At 41.1% G+C, this 15,511-nt stretch overlaps 2 protein-coding genes across 6 annotated transcripts in view; one reads left to right on the forward strand and one right to left on the reverse strand.

Annotated features, from left to right (window-relative positions):
- cdin1 (CDAN1 interacting nuclease 1) overlaps positions 1-15,511 on the forward strand; it is a 541,570-nt gene that overhangs the window by 200,867 nt on the left and 325,192 nt on the right. The window lies entirely within an intron of this gene.
- Positions 570-15,511, reverse strand: part of dph6 (diphthamine biosynthesis 6) — a 66,823-nt gene continuing 51,881 nt past the window's right edge. For 3 of the 4 annotated variants that reach the window (XM_008399794.2, XM_008399795.2, XM_081603206.1), the window contains exons 13-15: positions 15,182-15,430; positions 9,586-9,973; positions 570-1,741 (exon numbers count right to left, since the gene is read on the reverse strand). In XM_008399794.2, coding sequence (XP_008398016.1) covers positions 1,623-1,741; positions 9,586-9,973; positions 15,182-15,430 — 756 coding nt within the window. In that variant the 3' untranslated portion in view covers positions 570-1,622. The remainder of the gene's footprint in view (positions 1,742-9,585; positions 9,974-15,181; positions 15,431-15,511) is intronic. The other variant, XR_532616.2, reaches the window with a different exon arrangement.

Genomic DNA, 15,511 nt, shown 5'->3' on the forward strand with positions numbered 1-15,511 from the left:
CACGCTGCTGATCACACGGACAAACTAGAAGTAACTTTTGCCAACTGTTAAATATGGTGGTGGCAGCAGTTATATCTCCTGTTCAGCCCTTGATATGGTGTTCTACAGGTTTCATATATTCTATATATATATATATTCAAATATTCTCTTCTAACATTCATATATTTTCCAACACTCACTTTATGTAGTGATTCTGAAACCAAGCCTTGGCAGAACCCCTGCAGAACTTGAAACCACGATAAGGAGGTAAATTAAAGCCATTTCCATCCGATGTTACTGGAACGGTCATATCCAAAACATGTAGGACACTGGAAATCATATGGACTCCAATGCTGTGACCTTAAACGTCATCCAAATTAATATAAAGAACATTGAAATTGTACGATTGAGGTTCCAAAAAGGCAATAATTCAAAAATTAAATTTTGTGCACTAGGTAAACAATGCTAAAATGTAAAGAGTGGGTTGAGGTCTAATTGTTGGGCTGTTTAGGCGCAACGTTAAGTAAAATCTCCTAAAAGTAAGCAGACATATTTCTGTTTTCATTATGTGTATTTGCGTGGAATTAATAGCAATCAGAATCACTTTTATTTGGCTAAGTTGGTGCACAAGGAATTTGATTTTGCTTACAACACACCGACAATTTAAGCATAAATAGTAAAGTGGTGGGATACATATAGGACTAGAATGCTTGCTCCCATAAATAATTACTTGTTTGTATTTTTCCAGCCCTCAATAAAAGTCTGAAGGCTCTATTGGCTACCTCTATTGTTCAATTTTTGATGACAACAATCAAAGCAACACTGTAGTGGGTAAAGATCAATAGCCTGCTCCACTTTGAGAGCACATTGGAGCGAATTGTCAGAGTGAAGATTCATTCAAACTTAGATTATCAATACAATTCATGATCTTCAAGAAGAAAAAAAAAAAAAGCTTCAGACGCAATGGTTAATGGTGTTATTTTCTTTCAACATGGTTGCAACTCATCCGTTGACATCCCCCTCAACACGCAGAGGACACACACTTGCCCTGCAGCTTTGTGTCCTAGTGTCCTTCTTCCATTAACCAGGCTGCCTTGGAATCAATAGAAAACATAAAGAGGCTTAATCTTTTCAGGTGCTTGGCACTGATTGCCTATTACACAATAATAACACACCCAGTGCCCCGTGGAGCACGAGGGAGAAACTCGCTCACCTCATACAAATACATTACGCACGGCTCCGAAGCTATGACACAGTAAATCTTTAGGTCTGCAGCCGACACAGGCAGGGTCAGAGGTGAAGCTCAGCTGTGATGAGCGGTGTCAGAGAAACTCCACCAGAAACAGAAAGATACCATGGGAGAGAGTTTATTGCCTGCTGGAATGAAAGAAGTTTTCTGGCATGCACCGTTAGATTAAAGACACTCCAAAGGGTGCAGTAAATACATCCCTACAGCTGCACACTTGCACATTTTCCATTTGTCAACACTGTCAAGACTAAAGGGAAATTTCCACCCCCCCCCTTCCCCCCTTCATTTATGTTCTTCTTTAAGTCTAAAGTTATCCAGTAGCTTTTCCAGAAAAGTGTCTCTGAATCATATGTGGATTGGGGGGAATCCCCCCCCCTTGACTACAGGTGTGTTTTTATAAACTGAGCCAGCAGGACAAGTGGAGGATCTGGGAGTCGGGTAGATCCAGGACAGGAACCAAGGCCACAGATGGACTGGATTCTCCTAAGCTGTTCCGTAAACTTTCTTCAAGTCCTGTAAGATATAAATAGCACAGAAGAGAGAAGGTGAAAGACAGAAATCATGGGAGCCTAACCTAAACCTGCACTATTGTTAAATGGAAGGGAAACAATAGTCAATTTATGTTGACATGTTATTGAATTTGACACCCCTAAATAAGATCCAGGAAAGTCAGTTATATTCAGAAATCACTTAATTAGTTCACAGAATCCACTCAAGCCAATATAACACCACTTTTCTTAAACATCAGCGAAGAAAGAGCATCATGAAGGTCAAAGGACACAGCAGACAAGGATGCACTAGTGAAGAAGATTAAAGACGGGTTCGTTTTTATTTAACATCCCAAGCTTTGAACATTTTATAGAGAACTGCTCAGCTCTTTTTCAAAAATAAAGAGTATGACACAGGACGTGCAAGCCAACCTAAATTGACAGACTAGTTGAGGAGAAGAATATTTAGAGAAGCGGTAAAGAGGCCCATGGTGACTCTTGAAGAGGAGCTGAGATCCACTTCTCAGGTGGGAGAATCTGTCAACAGGACCACCATTAGTCACGCATTTCAGCCATTGTTCAACGGACCCACTAAGAAATCCCACTAAAGTTCGCCACACTCCAGGTACGAGGCCACAAACGTGTGGAGAATGGCGCTCAGGTCTAATGAGGCTAATACTGAATGTTTTTGATTGACGCAAAGCATTAAATGGGAAAGAATACTAACACGTCACCTTCATCCCGTTAGAGACAACATCATACAGTGGGGAGGGTTTATTTTATCAGCCGGAATGGGAAATCCTGTTAGAGTAGTAATATGGTCTATCGCAGTCAATCTGGTAGAGATACCTCACAACTCATGTCTTTAATTGCAGTAAAAGGTTTGTCCACAAACTATTAATTCAGGAGGGCTGGATGGAACACACTTTTCAGGCTTTTCATTTGTAAAAAAAAAAAAAAATCCCGATATAACATTTCACATTAATGTACCTTCTGTTGGTTTGTACATAAAAGCAAGTAATGATCTGGAGCAAGGTGACAAAATCTGAAAATGTTCAAGGCAGTGTAACCTTCAACCAGAGAGGTAGCATTAAGTTCAGGTTTAAAAGGCCGATGGCTGCCTTTTACTCTCCACTAAACCGTCTCTCTGTAGTGAACGTTGGGGGAAGCCAGTACAACTGATCCTCTGTTTGTTAACATGTTATTGTGTCTGCAGCCGGACTATTGGGCTGTGGACTTTTGAGAATTCACTAAGCACATCAGAGCCAAGCCTGATGACAGTCTGTCTGTTTAGCAGCAGGCAGCTGGGATGTTGCTCTAATTGGTCACAAGAGCCTCACCGTCTCCTGTCCAGCCTCCTTTCTTCTCTTCTAACATGCTGGACGAGACTCGGATGTGACGCTTACGTTGTAAGTAACGTCAAGCTGCATAATCTCCATTATAATCTTAAAAGGCAAAGAAGCAACACATTTCTAATACCATCCTTTGTTACTCTGTCCTACTTTATGACATTTGTGCGAACTTGCAGAAAGTAAAGTCAGCACACGGAGGTTACAGGAGCAGCTGGGCTGTTAATAAGCCTCATTCTCTCTCATTTGATGCACACACAGCATGGCGAATTCCCTCACAAAGAACCCCAAACCCTAATTAGCTAATACGCACCATGGCTTAAAATGCCCCCACTGAACATGGACCTTTTTGGAAGGTATAAAAAGCCTAAATATGTGTTATCAGAGCGTCGTTGGAAGGGGAGGTCCTCTTTAGAAAGTTGGCTGACAACCGAGTGGGCCGCAGAGATCACAGACTGAGGATGGTTTTATTAGGAGAAGAAACAAACCCTTTATCACACCTTGCACACTGAGTCTGTTTAATGTCTGAATGTTTTAATCTTTGTACTACCGGATGGGAAATAATTGCTCTCTCTTTGAAGTACTTTCAGTGACTGTACTCACCGGCAGGTCCGTGTTTATAAAAGGGAGACAACGAGGGGGGTGAAGGTGACATGAGTGACCATGCGATTTTGTGTTATTGTTTCCTTTTTAAAAAATCTTTATTAGTGAAATCAGAGGAAAGGCAGCTCTCTTTTTTAAAACCTCTCGATGTGCTCGAATTTCACTCAAATGTACTCTATGTGCTCTTTTACTAGGGGGTATTAGGAGACAAAATAAAATAAAACAACATCCCAAATTAATGTAAGCATAAACATGCAAAGAACAGCTTGTCTTTGTTAATCATTTTATCTTTTCTAATCAGTCTGAAACCAACATTTACATATATTATCCATTTGATTTCTACTTATGTTTTCTGTACTAATACAGAAAACATCAGTATCTATACAAAATTTAGCCATTTTGTATAGATAGTCTGCACAAAAATTTGAGGTTTAAAGGGTTTAGGTTATACACCTTATGTGTTAAAAGCTAGCCAGCAATTTGATTGGATTTAGCAACAGGAAGGAAAAGCATTTCAAAGCAAAAGTTTCTGTTTTAAAATCAAAGATCTGAAAAGTGTGGTATGCATTTGTATTTAGCTCCAGTGAGTGAATAATTCAGAGACCCACCTTTCACTATAATGTCATCTGCAAATTTTCTTTCATTTATGCGTAACGCTTCTAGCGCTCTGGCTGTAAGCTCAGTGTCGTTGTCCAACAGGTATGAATCTCCAGGCTCGAGTCTCTTGCAGCCGTTAACTGGCTTTTGTTCAGGATTGTCCAGTATTTAACTGATGAGAGTTTTTCTATAAACTCTGACCATTCTCCCTGTCTAACCAGCATGACCCAGCCACCACCATGTTTTACTGTAGGGACGGGGTGTTCGGGATGATGTGCAAAGGCAGTTGTCTGTCACACGTAGGGCTTTATATGTAGCTGTAAAAGTTCAGTTTTGGTCTCATTTGACCAGATTACCTTCTTCCATACTTGGTGTGTCCCCTATAGAGCTTGTGGCAAAGTCAAAACAAGATTTTTACGACTTTCTTTCAATGAAGGTTTTATTCGTACCACTTTTCAATAAAAGCCAGATTCGCTTAATGTATGACTAATAAATATCCTGCCAACACATGCTTCTACCTAGGCTGTCGATCTAAGTAGCTCCTCCAGAGTTACTGGTATTGCGTTATAACTTCACCCTCCTTCAGGTCTCTCCAGTTGTTTATGTTTGACATATCTGGTTATGCTCCTCTGACCATTCTCTAAAAACCTCTGAGGCCTTCATACTGACAGATGTTTCACTTTTCACCTTGTGTTTGTCTATCACAGAAACTCCCAATAAGATACACTGAAGTTTTGCGAGGAAATGTAGTTATTAAATCTATTAGAACACAAAATTATTTTGTATTATTATGTATAAGCTCCTATAATAATCACAAGGTATTATTTTGATAATTTATAAAAAAAAAAAAAAATGCTGAAGATTTTATTAAGCTGTGGGGTCGTATCTTGGGAAAAAGAAAAGCCCTTTCTATCGTAAGTAACAAGTTGAGACAAGATGTTTAAAGGTTTCATTTGAGCCATATGCCACGTCTATCATCTGTGAATCTTACAGCGAGCAAAACAAGGAGGGGCTGTGCAGTCACATTTCGGTCCGCTGTACGTCCCTGCAGTGACAGCGACAATAGCAAGGCAGTGACTGCTGGCGCCAGAGGTGTTACTTTTCCCCCTTTGACTTTTTTGGATTTATCACCCAATGAGCATCAGCTTTGACCCATGAAGATGCCAGCGGGTAAGCTCGCAGGGCCTGGCTGTGTAAGCATCAGAAGGTAACCGATTTCATCTCGGCAATGAGTCAATAAATGGTTTTAGGGGAGCTTTCTGTGCCGTCCATAATCCAAGAAACATACATGTGAAGGATTAGGATATGGCTGTTAATAATAATAAAAATAAAAAAAAACAGATTTAAAGCTAAGCCCTACTTTTATTGCAGTATAATGTACAAATATGGATTTAAAAAGGAAACATTGTAATCATATTTTTATTGAATATCTCCTGTTGTGAATGTCTGAGGAAAAAGATTGACAAGCATCATAAATACTCAGTAGCAGGAATATAATTAGTCGACAACATAAATAGCACCGGCTCACTGTCATGCATTTTAAGACGCATTCTGAGCACGCTGACCTTCTTCTATTCACTACTGGTTACCATAACTCGACGTTGCGAGAATGATAAGTTACGCCAAAGTAAAAAAATGACTGAAAGGCAACTGGTTTGGCAAAGATTCAGAAATGCTAATTGACTGCTCTGGTGACGGCCTGACAGCCGAGCTCGTGTGATCGATGTGCTCGTCGCCCTTTCCTCTCACAGAGAACATCTTTCAGGATAAAACAAACACCGCTCTGCGTTTTCGCCTCGACGAGATCCTAGAATCCTGGGAGCCGGAGATGGCGGCGTATAAAAGTGTAATGATGACAAAAGACTGTGCCAGCTGCCTGGGTTACTGTACACACCGAAGACACAACAAATGGCTTACGATAATTAAACACAGGAAGAAGAGGAGATCCTCTGGGGAGGCTGTTTCCTTGAATACTTTATGATATGGCTTAACTAATGTCGGCTCAAACTTTTTCTGAAAACAGAACGCAGAGCAAGAGAGGTTGTCACGTCGCTTCCATTAAAAGAGTGTTATGGAGCTCAACTTGCAAAAGCGGAACGTGTCATGAGTGTTATACTTAACAGGAAGGCTTCTATGGGATTAATCCTCTCTGCAAGTGAAAGCATTAGATCACTTTAAATCTGGCATGAACAACAATCAGAGATAGATAATAAATCGCCAACAGGTGAAGAGAATAAGGATGTTGCAATTTAAAGCTCTACTGGAAAACCTTCTGTTCTTGTATTCAGACACATGTTTGTGTTTAACAAAGTACAATATCTGTTGGTGGTTTAGCACAGTGGTCCCCAACCCCCGGTCCGTGGACCTATTGGTACCGGGCCGCGCAAGAAATAATTAAATATTTCCGTTTTATGTATTATTTGAGTCTGGAGGATCTTTTATTTTGAAAATCCTTTAACCGGATTCTCTCGGTTTCTTGCGCGCCAACGCTGAGCCCACAAGCAGCAAAATGAGTAAGAAACAGATCAGATGTCTTTGGAAAGTTTCTTTGCGAAGGGGAAAAAGCCAGAGAAGAGACAGGAGAATGGATTTATCCCAGACCGGTAGGTGAGTACATTACAAGCCCGCTCTGCGTAACATGCGGCGACCGACTGCTAATAAAGCAATGAAGCTTCAAACTGCTTCACCACGTAGAGACCAAGTACGCTGTGCATATAAGCAACACTTCACTCCCAGATGGGACCGTCTCGTTGCAGAGAAACAAGCTCAGGGCTCTCGTTAGTCATTATAGTGAATTAAAATTTTCGTTTTTGTGGCGCATCTGTATCTTATTTTGAAGGGATATGTAAACGTTACAATAGTGACCAGAGTCAGAGCGTTTGGGCTGCGGTCGAGAGGAGATGAGTAGAGCTTGTGAGTCTTAAGTCTGGTTTAGACGGAAAGATTTAAGAATTGTCGGCCGATTCTCCAAACCTCTGTGACCACAGAGCTGATAAAAGTACAACAGGTTCGATTGGTTCGTGTCTCCAGCCACACGGCAGGAGACACGAACTGCCGTGTGGCTGTTCGGTTCGTGGAACCGATTCCAGTCACGAACATCCCGATTTTCTTCTGGAACATCCCGATTCCAGTAGAAAATCCACAAAACTTCCAACATAGCATACCGGAATTTAGAATAACCAAACACGGATGATGATGTAGAAACAATAGTGATAGTTTGTGGAGTCATTTTAAGACATAAAAGACGTAACAAAAAGAAAAGGCGGTGGATAAAAGACGACGGACGGGAGCAGCCGCTCTATTTGCTGCACTATGATTTTTAGGTGACTATGTTTTTTCATAGTTAACATTTTTAATTGAATAAACATAAACATATAATAATGACCTTTACATATAATAATAAACATTTCCACATATCATCTCCAATATCCACCGGACTCACAGTTGCGCGATATGTCAGCTGTTTGGGATTTCCCTTTGTTCTTACGTCACCGCGCTTTCTGATTGGCTACCTGACACATTCAGCAGGTTGTGTTCTCGTTCCCAGTCAGGGAAAACCCCACATGCTGCGATAAAAAGGCCAAGACAACCCAAATTGGGTATATTCAGAATTTAGCGGGAACACCAACATGCAGAAGCCTTATCTGACTGTCCATCCCCCTTTCCCCACCCCGGGCCGCAGCAAAATTTCCAAGTCTTGACCGGTCCGCGGTAATAAAAAGGTTGGGGACCACTGGTTTAGCATGTCACAGTGGAAATCTAACAGATGGAAGTGTAACTTGCTGATGTGACCCGAAATCTATAGGGATGTGTTGAAGAAACTAGATCTATATAGTGAATTCAAGTTTTCCAAACACTTTTATGAGTGTTTGAAGTCAAGTGCCTCATCATGCGGCAAATATTTGTGAAACAAAGGGTTGCAAGTGGACAGCTGCTGGAGCCTTTTTTAAAAGTTGAGGTGCAAATTTATATATCTGGTTCTCCATTCTTGACCCAAGGAAATCCCATCACTCCCTGTGGTTCAAGTTTACAAAGTCTCTGTCAACTTTCATTGTACTTTTTAAACTACCAACCAAAGCATAAAGATTACAAGTGCTAAATTACAGCCGCTCCCTACTTCCTTTCAAAGTTGGCTTGATCCAACTCTGCATAAAAGTTGCTTTGTTTCAAGGTGATCTCTTCAATCGGACAGTTTTCAGCAATGAATAGGGATCTTAAAATTAATCAAATCTCATTCAGCTTTTAAGGCTTTATAACACACATTGGAGGTTTAAGGTGACTTATATAACTGAACTGTAACCAATAAGCAATCGTGTCACCTCCAGCAGAAACATGTGAACAATACAAGTTGTTCAAGGACATGAATGAGCAGGTTTGGAGATTAGAAACTTGACTAGTTTGCATAAAATCAATCCAATAGAATACAATGGGATGAATTAGGATTGAGACTTTGGGACAAGCTTTTTTGTCCAACATCAGTGTCTGACCTCACACATGTTCTCCTGGAAGAATGATCAAAAAATTTACGTAAACACACTCCTAAATCTTAACAGAGAATTCGCCAGAATTACCACTGTAAAAATATTTGTGCTAACTTATAGAATGCGACAGAAATTAATTTATGTGCATGAAATCAAAACATTTATGGCAATATATTGTTATTATTATATATTTAATTTGTGTTTCTTTTTTCTTCATTTAAAATTAAACTCTTAAAACTTTATTAAACTTTTTTCTTGAATTTATAAAACAGTGGGGCTATGCCTATGAGGTTTGAGACCCACTGACCGAAAGTTTAAGGCCCACACATAAGAGACATTTTGACAGCAAAATGGGCCAGTTGCTTGTATGAAGGTATGTTGAGGTTTTATAAGTTATAGTTTCAACCTTTACTCCTCTTTAAAGTCCATTTTAATAAGAGCGAAAAGAAACGTCTCATTTCATTGAAGTTTGTCTCCTGACTGTATGGAGCGTGTAGTCAAGAAGCGTTGCCCCTACTCCATCAAACAAAAAATAAATCGAAGAAATCACATTATCCTACAGGCTTATTGATTAATCAAATTTCCTTCACCAAAGCACTTCTCAGGTTTCTATAGTTCCAAGTGATTTTTTTAAGCTATTTTCTGTAATTTTGTATCTTTTTTAAGGGAAAAAAGTGACGGAAAAATAAATAAATTAAAATCTGAGATTTTTTATTTTATGCCATATTGCACCAGTCCTAATTTTAGAAACGCTGACGGGTGGTGGCCCTGTAGTTTCCCCACCATAACTGCACCTTTTATGTTATGGCTGAGTGGTGGTAGGATCATTAGAGGCATACCTTGGACTATCTGCTGAATTGGTGAGGAGCTGCACTTGTAGAACACCCTTGCACACTGCGGTACCAGCTCGGCCTCCATCGCCTTTGTGGCCTTCATGAAAGCCGTGCCAAGCTCTTCTGTGATGCTTTTCACATCAGCGATTCCCAGGTTGCCCCCGCAGGCGACCATCGAAAGTGATAGCGAAGCGCTGCTACCATCAGCAGACAACACGGTGTGGCACCGTATGGATCCGCACGCCGTCTTTGTTGTAGCATGCCGGGAAGTTCTTCTGGCGGGATCATCATTCACTGCAGTCACATGAAGCTCCACAGCGGCGTCCTTGGGCAGGGCAGGTATCACGACAATCAGCAGTGGCGCAAGTTTGATCTCAGATTCCCACAGCAACTCCTGCAAGTCGACAGATGGTATTCAAATAAACCTCATGGGAAATGATATACTGTGTGTTTTACCGCAGACTACAATCAATCAAATGCACGGCCCTCCTGCTGAGACGCATGTTGCAGTTTCTGAACATAAGCACTAACCCATCAGCGTTATTATAAAGCCCATCAGAAAAACACTGCCACACAGCACTAAGACGGGCTTTTTGCTTGACAGATTGACAGCCTATCAATTAACATGAGACTGTGAAATGACCCTTGGTAATGATAGTGTGCAAACAATTCAAAAGGAATCCAGCGTCTGCAACCGCAAACAAAACCCAATTCTCTTTTTAGGTGCATTTGGCAAAATGACAGATTCCCTGAGATGACTTCTCACCTTTTTGAGGAGATCATTCACAACATGTTTCATCGCCCACATTTAGACGCTCAATTTTATCAATTGGGGGTGAAATATCTTTATTTTCTTTCTTCTCCTCTGGATGGAAGGGCCATTATCAAAAACAAAATGTCTTGGAGCAGTGTTACAACGTGGCCTTCTAATGATACTTGGCTGCGGCTTCATCTGCTAATGGGAGAAAAATGAGTGTTTTATGTAACCGTCATTCCAATCGGAGTCGATAGGGCAAAAACACTTAACCCCCTTTTCAATTTGCTGGATCAATTTTCATCCACTTACACCCTACTTCGTAAGTGCAGAATAATAACAGGTTACTTACATTTTATTTTGATACTCGCATGCGCACACACACACCCATACACACACACATGCACGCATGCACACACACACACACACAAAAAATATAAAGAAATCATTAACAAGACCAGATGATGGTCCTTTTGTCCCTTCACGAGACGGAGGCTTGTCATGACCCAATCTGCTGCCGAAGCAGCACTTAGCTTTAGATTAAACTTAAGCAAACCCTGGCAAAAACTAAAAGAACAAAAACAGAAATCAGTGTGTTTTTTTTTAATGAGCATGTAAGAGTGGGCTTGCTGAGGACTATCTGTACTTGGCTGTTTTTTCTTTTTTTTTGAAGAGAGCTTGTTTGTAGTGGAATCAAAGAAGCCCACAACAATAGCCATGTCAGCACCGACCGGTCTGCGTGTCAGGCAGAGTGACAGCACATATACGTGTCCAGCGCTTTGATAAATGTTATATTAGCACTTCTGGCACTGGCTAGGTATTCTCCTGGAGGGAACAGCTCCAGCACTTGTCAATAGTGATTGAACATGGAACAGAGTGCAAAGTAGTGAGAGAAGTGACAGGACGGGGAGTTCTTGCTCAGCCAGGCTTAAAGGCCACCCTGCAGGCCTTGAGTGCCAGGGTACTATACCCAACCGGCAGCCTGTGAGGGGGATTTGAGGACTTCAGCATAGTGCTTCAGCCTCTGGCAGGATTTTATTGCCACAGCACAGTTGCTGACTTTTTATAAGAGCTGTCGGATAAGCTTACATCAGTTCTCGTTTCTTTCTTTCCTTATTATTTTTTTTTTTTACCCCCTACCTACCTACCGCGATTCAACATGATGTGGGAAGTTCACCCAACAGTTCTGTGAATCAAAATGTACCAGGTGCATCTCAGTGAATAGGAATATCATCAAAAAGTTTGACTATTTGATACAAAAGCGCAACAGTAAGATAACTAGCTGACTAAAAAGCTTGTTCTTAAACTGTGTGATATACGCTTTGTAGTCGATCGGGGCTCATTTTGCAATCCAGTCTTTTCTGCCTTTTGTACAGGTAAGATCCTTCTGACATTGTCTCCAGGAGTGACTTGACATAAGAAATGAATGTAGTCCATCTCCTGGATACATTTGTGTGTAGTGGCTATTAGAGAACTGACTCCATTGATTATTTCAAGAATGTGTTTATCCATGGTTGTGCATATTTTTATACTGCAGTTTTTCCTACCACAAAACTTTCCATTTATATGATTTGCTGCAGCACACTGAAGGGTCAGTTAGTTTGTGAAGGGTGTTGATGACTGTCTGGTGGGAAACTGTCACACCACCATTCTATCCTGTGATTGTGTAGGCCATGACATAATATTTCTGAATTAAATAAAAGGTTTTAACGGTCCTATGTAATAAAGGAATTTTCTGAAAAACTAAAATTTAGGTTTTTAATTTGCTATAAGCTGTTATCACGAACATTAAAAGAAAAAAAGAAACGTTTTGAACTCCATCTGATAAATCAATAAAAGTTTAAATGTTCGAAGGAACGACTTTCAGAATTAATAGCATACACCTTATGAGTGTTTCCGTGTGCATCCCTGGATCGGTGTACACAGTTCTGTTACTCTACATATCAAAGTTTATGAAAAAGGAGAGAGAAAAAAGAACTTTTATTCCTACCCGATCAGACATCATCTGATCGGGTAGATCAGATGATGATCTACCCGATCATCATCGGGTAGATCATCATCGGGTTACCCTAACCCTAACCCTAACCCTAATCTGACAAAATGTTTGATATATGATGGAGCCTGAGTGCTGGAGAGGCAAGTTGCAAGGGCTGGCAGGTGGCAAGGGTGTGTGCGTTTACGTATGTGTGCGTGTGTGTATTCAAAGCGCTCTGTTCTACTCCTCGCTAGCCACTTAACACAATCCATCTCATTACTTCATGCCACTTCAGTTCCAGGGCATGCACCATTCCCCCTGTGCTCTGCCTCACTCTGTAGGTAGCAAGGTAAAAGCACATACAGTCTGAATCTGCTGTGTTCACCTCCCTACCCTGATGGGGCGTGACCTGCTTCTCTTTATGTTTGTTTTCCTTTTTCCTCGCCCCCTCCCACCTCCCCAATCCTTCCCTCCAACTTGTGCCCATGTGCCTGGAGCGTGTGGTGGGTTGGAGGGCCGATAGGCATGAAAGCCGAACGGTAAACACGGTAATAAGGAAGTGGTGTAAAGGAGGGGAACAGCAGGGAGCTGATGGGGCTGCACAGCTTAGCCAGTTCCCCTACATTTCCTGCCCAGCAGGATGCCTTCAGCATGTGCTTCTTATGTCTCAGCACTTACTGTAGTGCTGTCAGTCTGCTATAATACAACCCCCCCCTCCCCCCCTCCCCAATTCACTGTTTTATTCACTGGCTTTTCTCAGATTCCACTCTGAGGCTTGTTAGATTGTTTGTGTAAATGAAACGCACAGATGCCAGTGGGGTGTAAAAGAGTTTATAATTATGTGGCCATTTTTTATATTGCAGAAATAACTAGTTTCACCGTCTATTCAGAGAAGAAGCTTCATACTTAATTTCAGCTCGGACCCATAAAGAAAAGGGGGATTTGTTTTGGATAAAAATAATGTGTTAATTTAAACACCTGATTTAGAAATTCAAAACGAGATGGAGGTAAAACATTTATTGGCTTTTACATACATGCATATCCCCCGTTTCATCGAACGTTCTTGCATGCATGCTGACAAACAGGCTCTTTGTGGTTTAATGCGGCGTAAATACAATTTCACACATGTAGCGACTCCAGTATGCTCCCAATTAACCCCGCAAGCTTCTTCATCCACCTGATTAGAGAAATTATCAACGCACAACAACTATGGAACCCTGTGGCTTCAAAGACGAGCCAGGCATTTCTGCTCCAAACATCATCCACACAGAGACGCTGTCTGGAATATGTTTGCTTTCTGATATTCTAAGTAAGTGTTACATGCACAGGCCATAGTTTTTTTCAATTTTTCTCAATGATCCAAATAACTTGATGCATTGCCAGTTCCTCTCAGAAGTTTAAATATACTAGCCATAAACATGAAGGTCAAATTAATTTTGTATTTGGATTTATTTATTTGAATAATTCTTAATAATTTTCTTTTTTATCAAAGCTTTTATTAACCAGATAAAATCCTCTTTCACAATGGTGACCTAGCCAAGACAGCCGGCAGCACGCATCATATAGACAAAACAATGAGACAGAAATAACAAAATATACATTACAAATATATAAAATGCAAACAATTTGACAATAAAGTGTAATTGTTTGGAAGTAGTTTTTTAAGCACAGCTCCCAAATTTTCACCGGGGTTGTGGTGGGATTTTGGGAAGAACATTCTAGAAACGTATTGTTTTCTACTTTATCTATTCCAAAACCAGGGTTAATGTTATTGGGATCATCTAGAACAGGGGTGCCCAATATGTCGATCGCGGAAAGGTTTTGAGTAAAATACACTCAAACTTAGTTTGAAGTGTGAAAACATTACAAAACAGTTCAAGAAGTATGAATATTTTTGCATTTATATGTTAAATCTGATCTGCACCAACGAGCCTTTTGATATATATTTTTCTTTATGCAACTGTAATTTCCAGTGTGGCAAACTGTGTCAAATCCCCTAAACATACCAGTCTATGAAGCACATGCACAAGTTTTGAAACGTTGAAATTTCCATCAAACATGTCAAAGCCGTGTGAACGTGATTACTAACTTTAAATATGATTACAGTTTTACATATAGTTTAACTTGATTATGTGCTAAGAAGTGACATAAAGTTGACATTCTCCCCCCGGTCCTCAGCAGTGTTCTGTGCTGCAACAAACCACATGTTGGAGGTGGGCTCCTGCATCTCTCCCAGAGGTCCTATTCCCATGGTTAGACAGATTACTGTGGGAGGAGAACGGCTGCCAAGGGAGACTGAAGCCCCTATTAGAAGTACGGAGCAAGGGTTGTAAGCCAGCGCGGAGAACGGAGCAAAGGGTGGAGGGCGGTGGCAGAGGAGACGAGTGAAGGAGGAGGGGGGGATAAGCTGCTCTGAGACTTGAACGCTGCTCCAAAATGGTGTGTGGGGGCAAAGGATTAGCAGGGCTCTGAGGAAGACATCTGCTTCTGTGCCAAGCTCTGCATTATCAAAGACACCAGGGTTTCCCACATCATCAACTTTTCATGAGCGCACTCACTGGTAAATATCAGTAGCAATGGCTTGGGTCTCGCGGGAGCAGAGAGGGGCGTCAAACGTGCCCCCGCTATAAAACACAATTCTGAAAGGCGTCTCTGGAAAAATGTGATTTTCACAGCAAGTTTATCTTCTTTATTATTTGATGAATGATTTTATTTTTTATCTTTTAATCTATTAAACATGAACTTCATCCGATATATGAGTGTATCAGTATGATCAATATTTCCTCTGCATCTATAATAAAACAGTCGTTTATCCCCTGCTTAGCCACAGTTGTGCATTTGATGGTGAAAACCTTCAATTGGCAGCGACTGACCTTCTCTTCCTCTGTAGCCGTCGGCATGCTCTCCCACACAGCTCTGATGGTCGCAACGTCTTGGTGTCTGGTGATGTAGCAGTGGGCCTGGACAACGTGGGCCAGAGTCAAGTTGGGGATCACAGCTTCCAGCACCTTCTTCACGTGGCTGAAGGACAGCTGAGCTTCTACGGAGGTGGCAGCTTTCACCAAAGACATGGTGCAGGGGACCAAAGGGATTTGTCCTGCACAGAACACCAGCTCATCTACCTGGACAAGAAAAATGAAAAGAAGAAGTCGGACATTGAACCCATAAAACTGAGCGGAGATAAACAAATGCTTAGAGACGCG

The sequence above is a fragment of the Poecilia reticulata genome, chromosome 22 (assembly GCF_904066995.2).
Source record: "Poecilia reticulata chromosome 22, P_reticulata-male-v2, whole genome shotgun sequence".
In the NCBI taxonomy this organism is placed as follows: domain Eukaryota; kingdom Metazoa; phylum Chordata; class Actinopteri; order Cyprinodontiformes; family Poeciliidae; genus Poecilia; species Poecilia reticulata.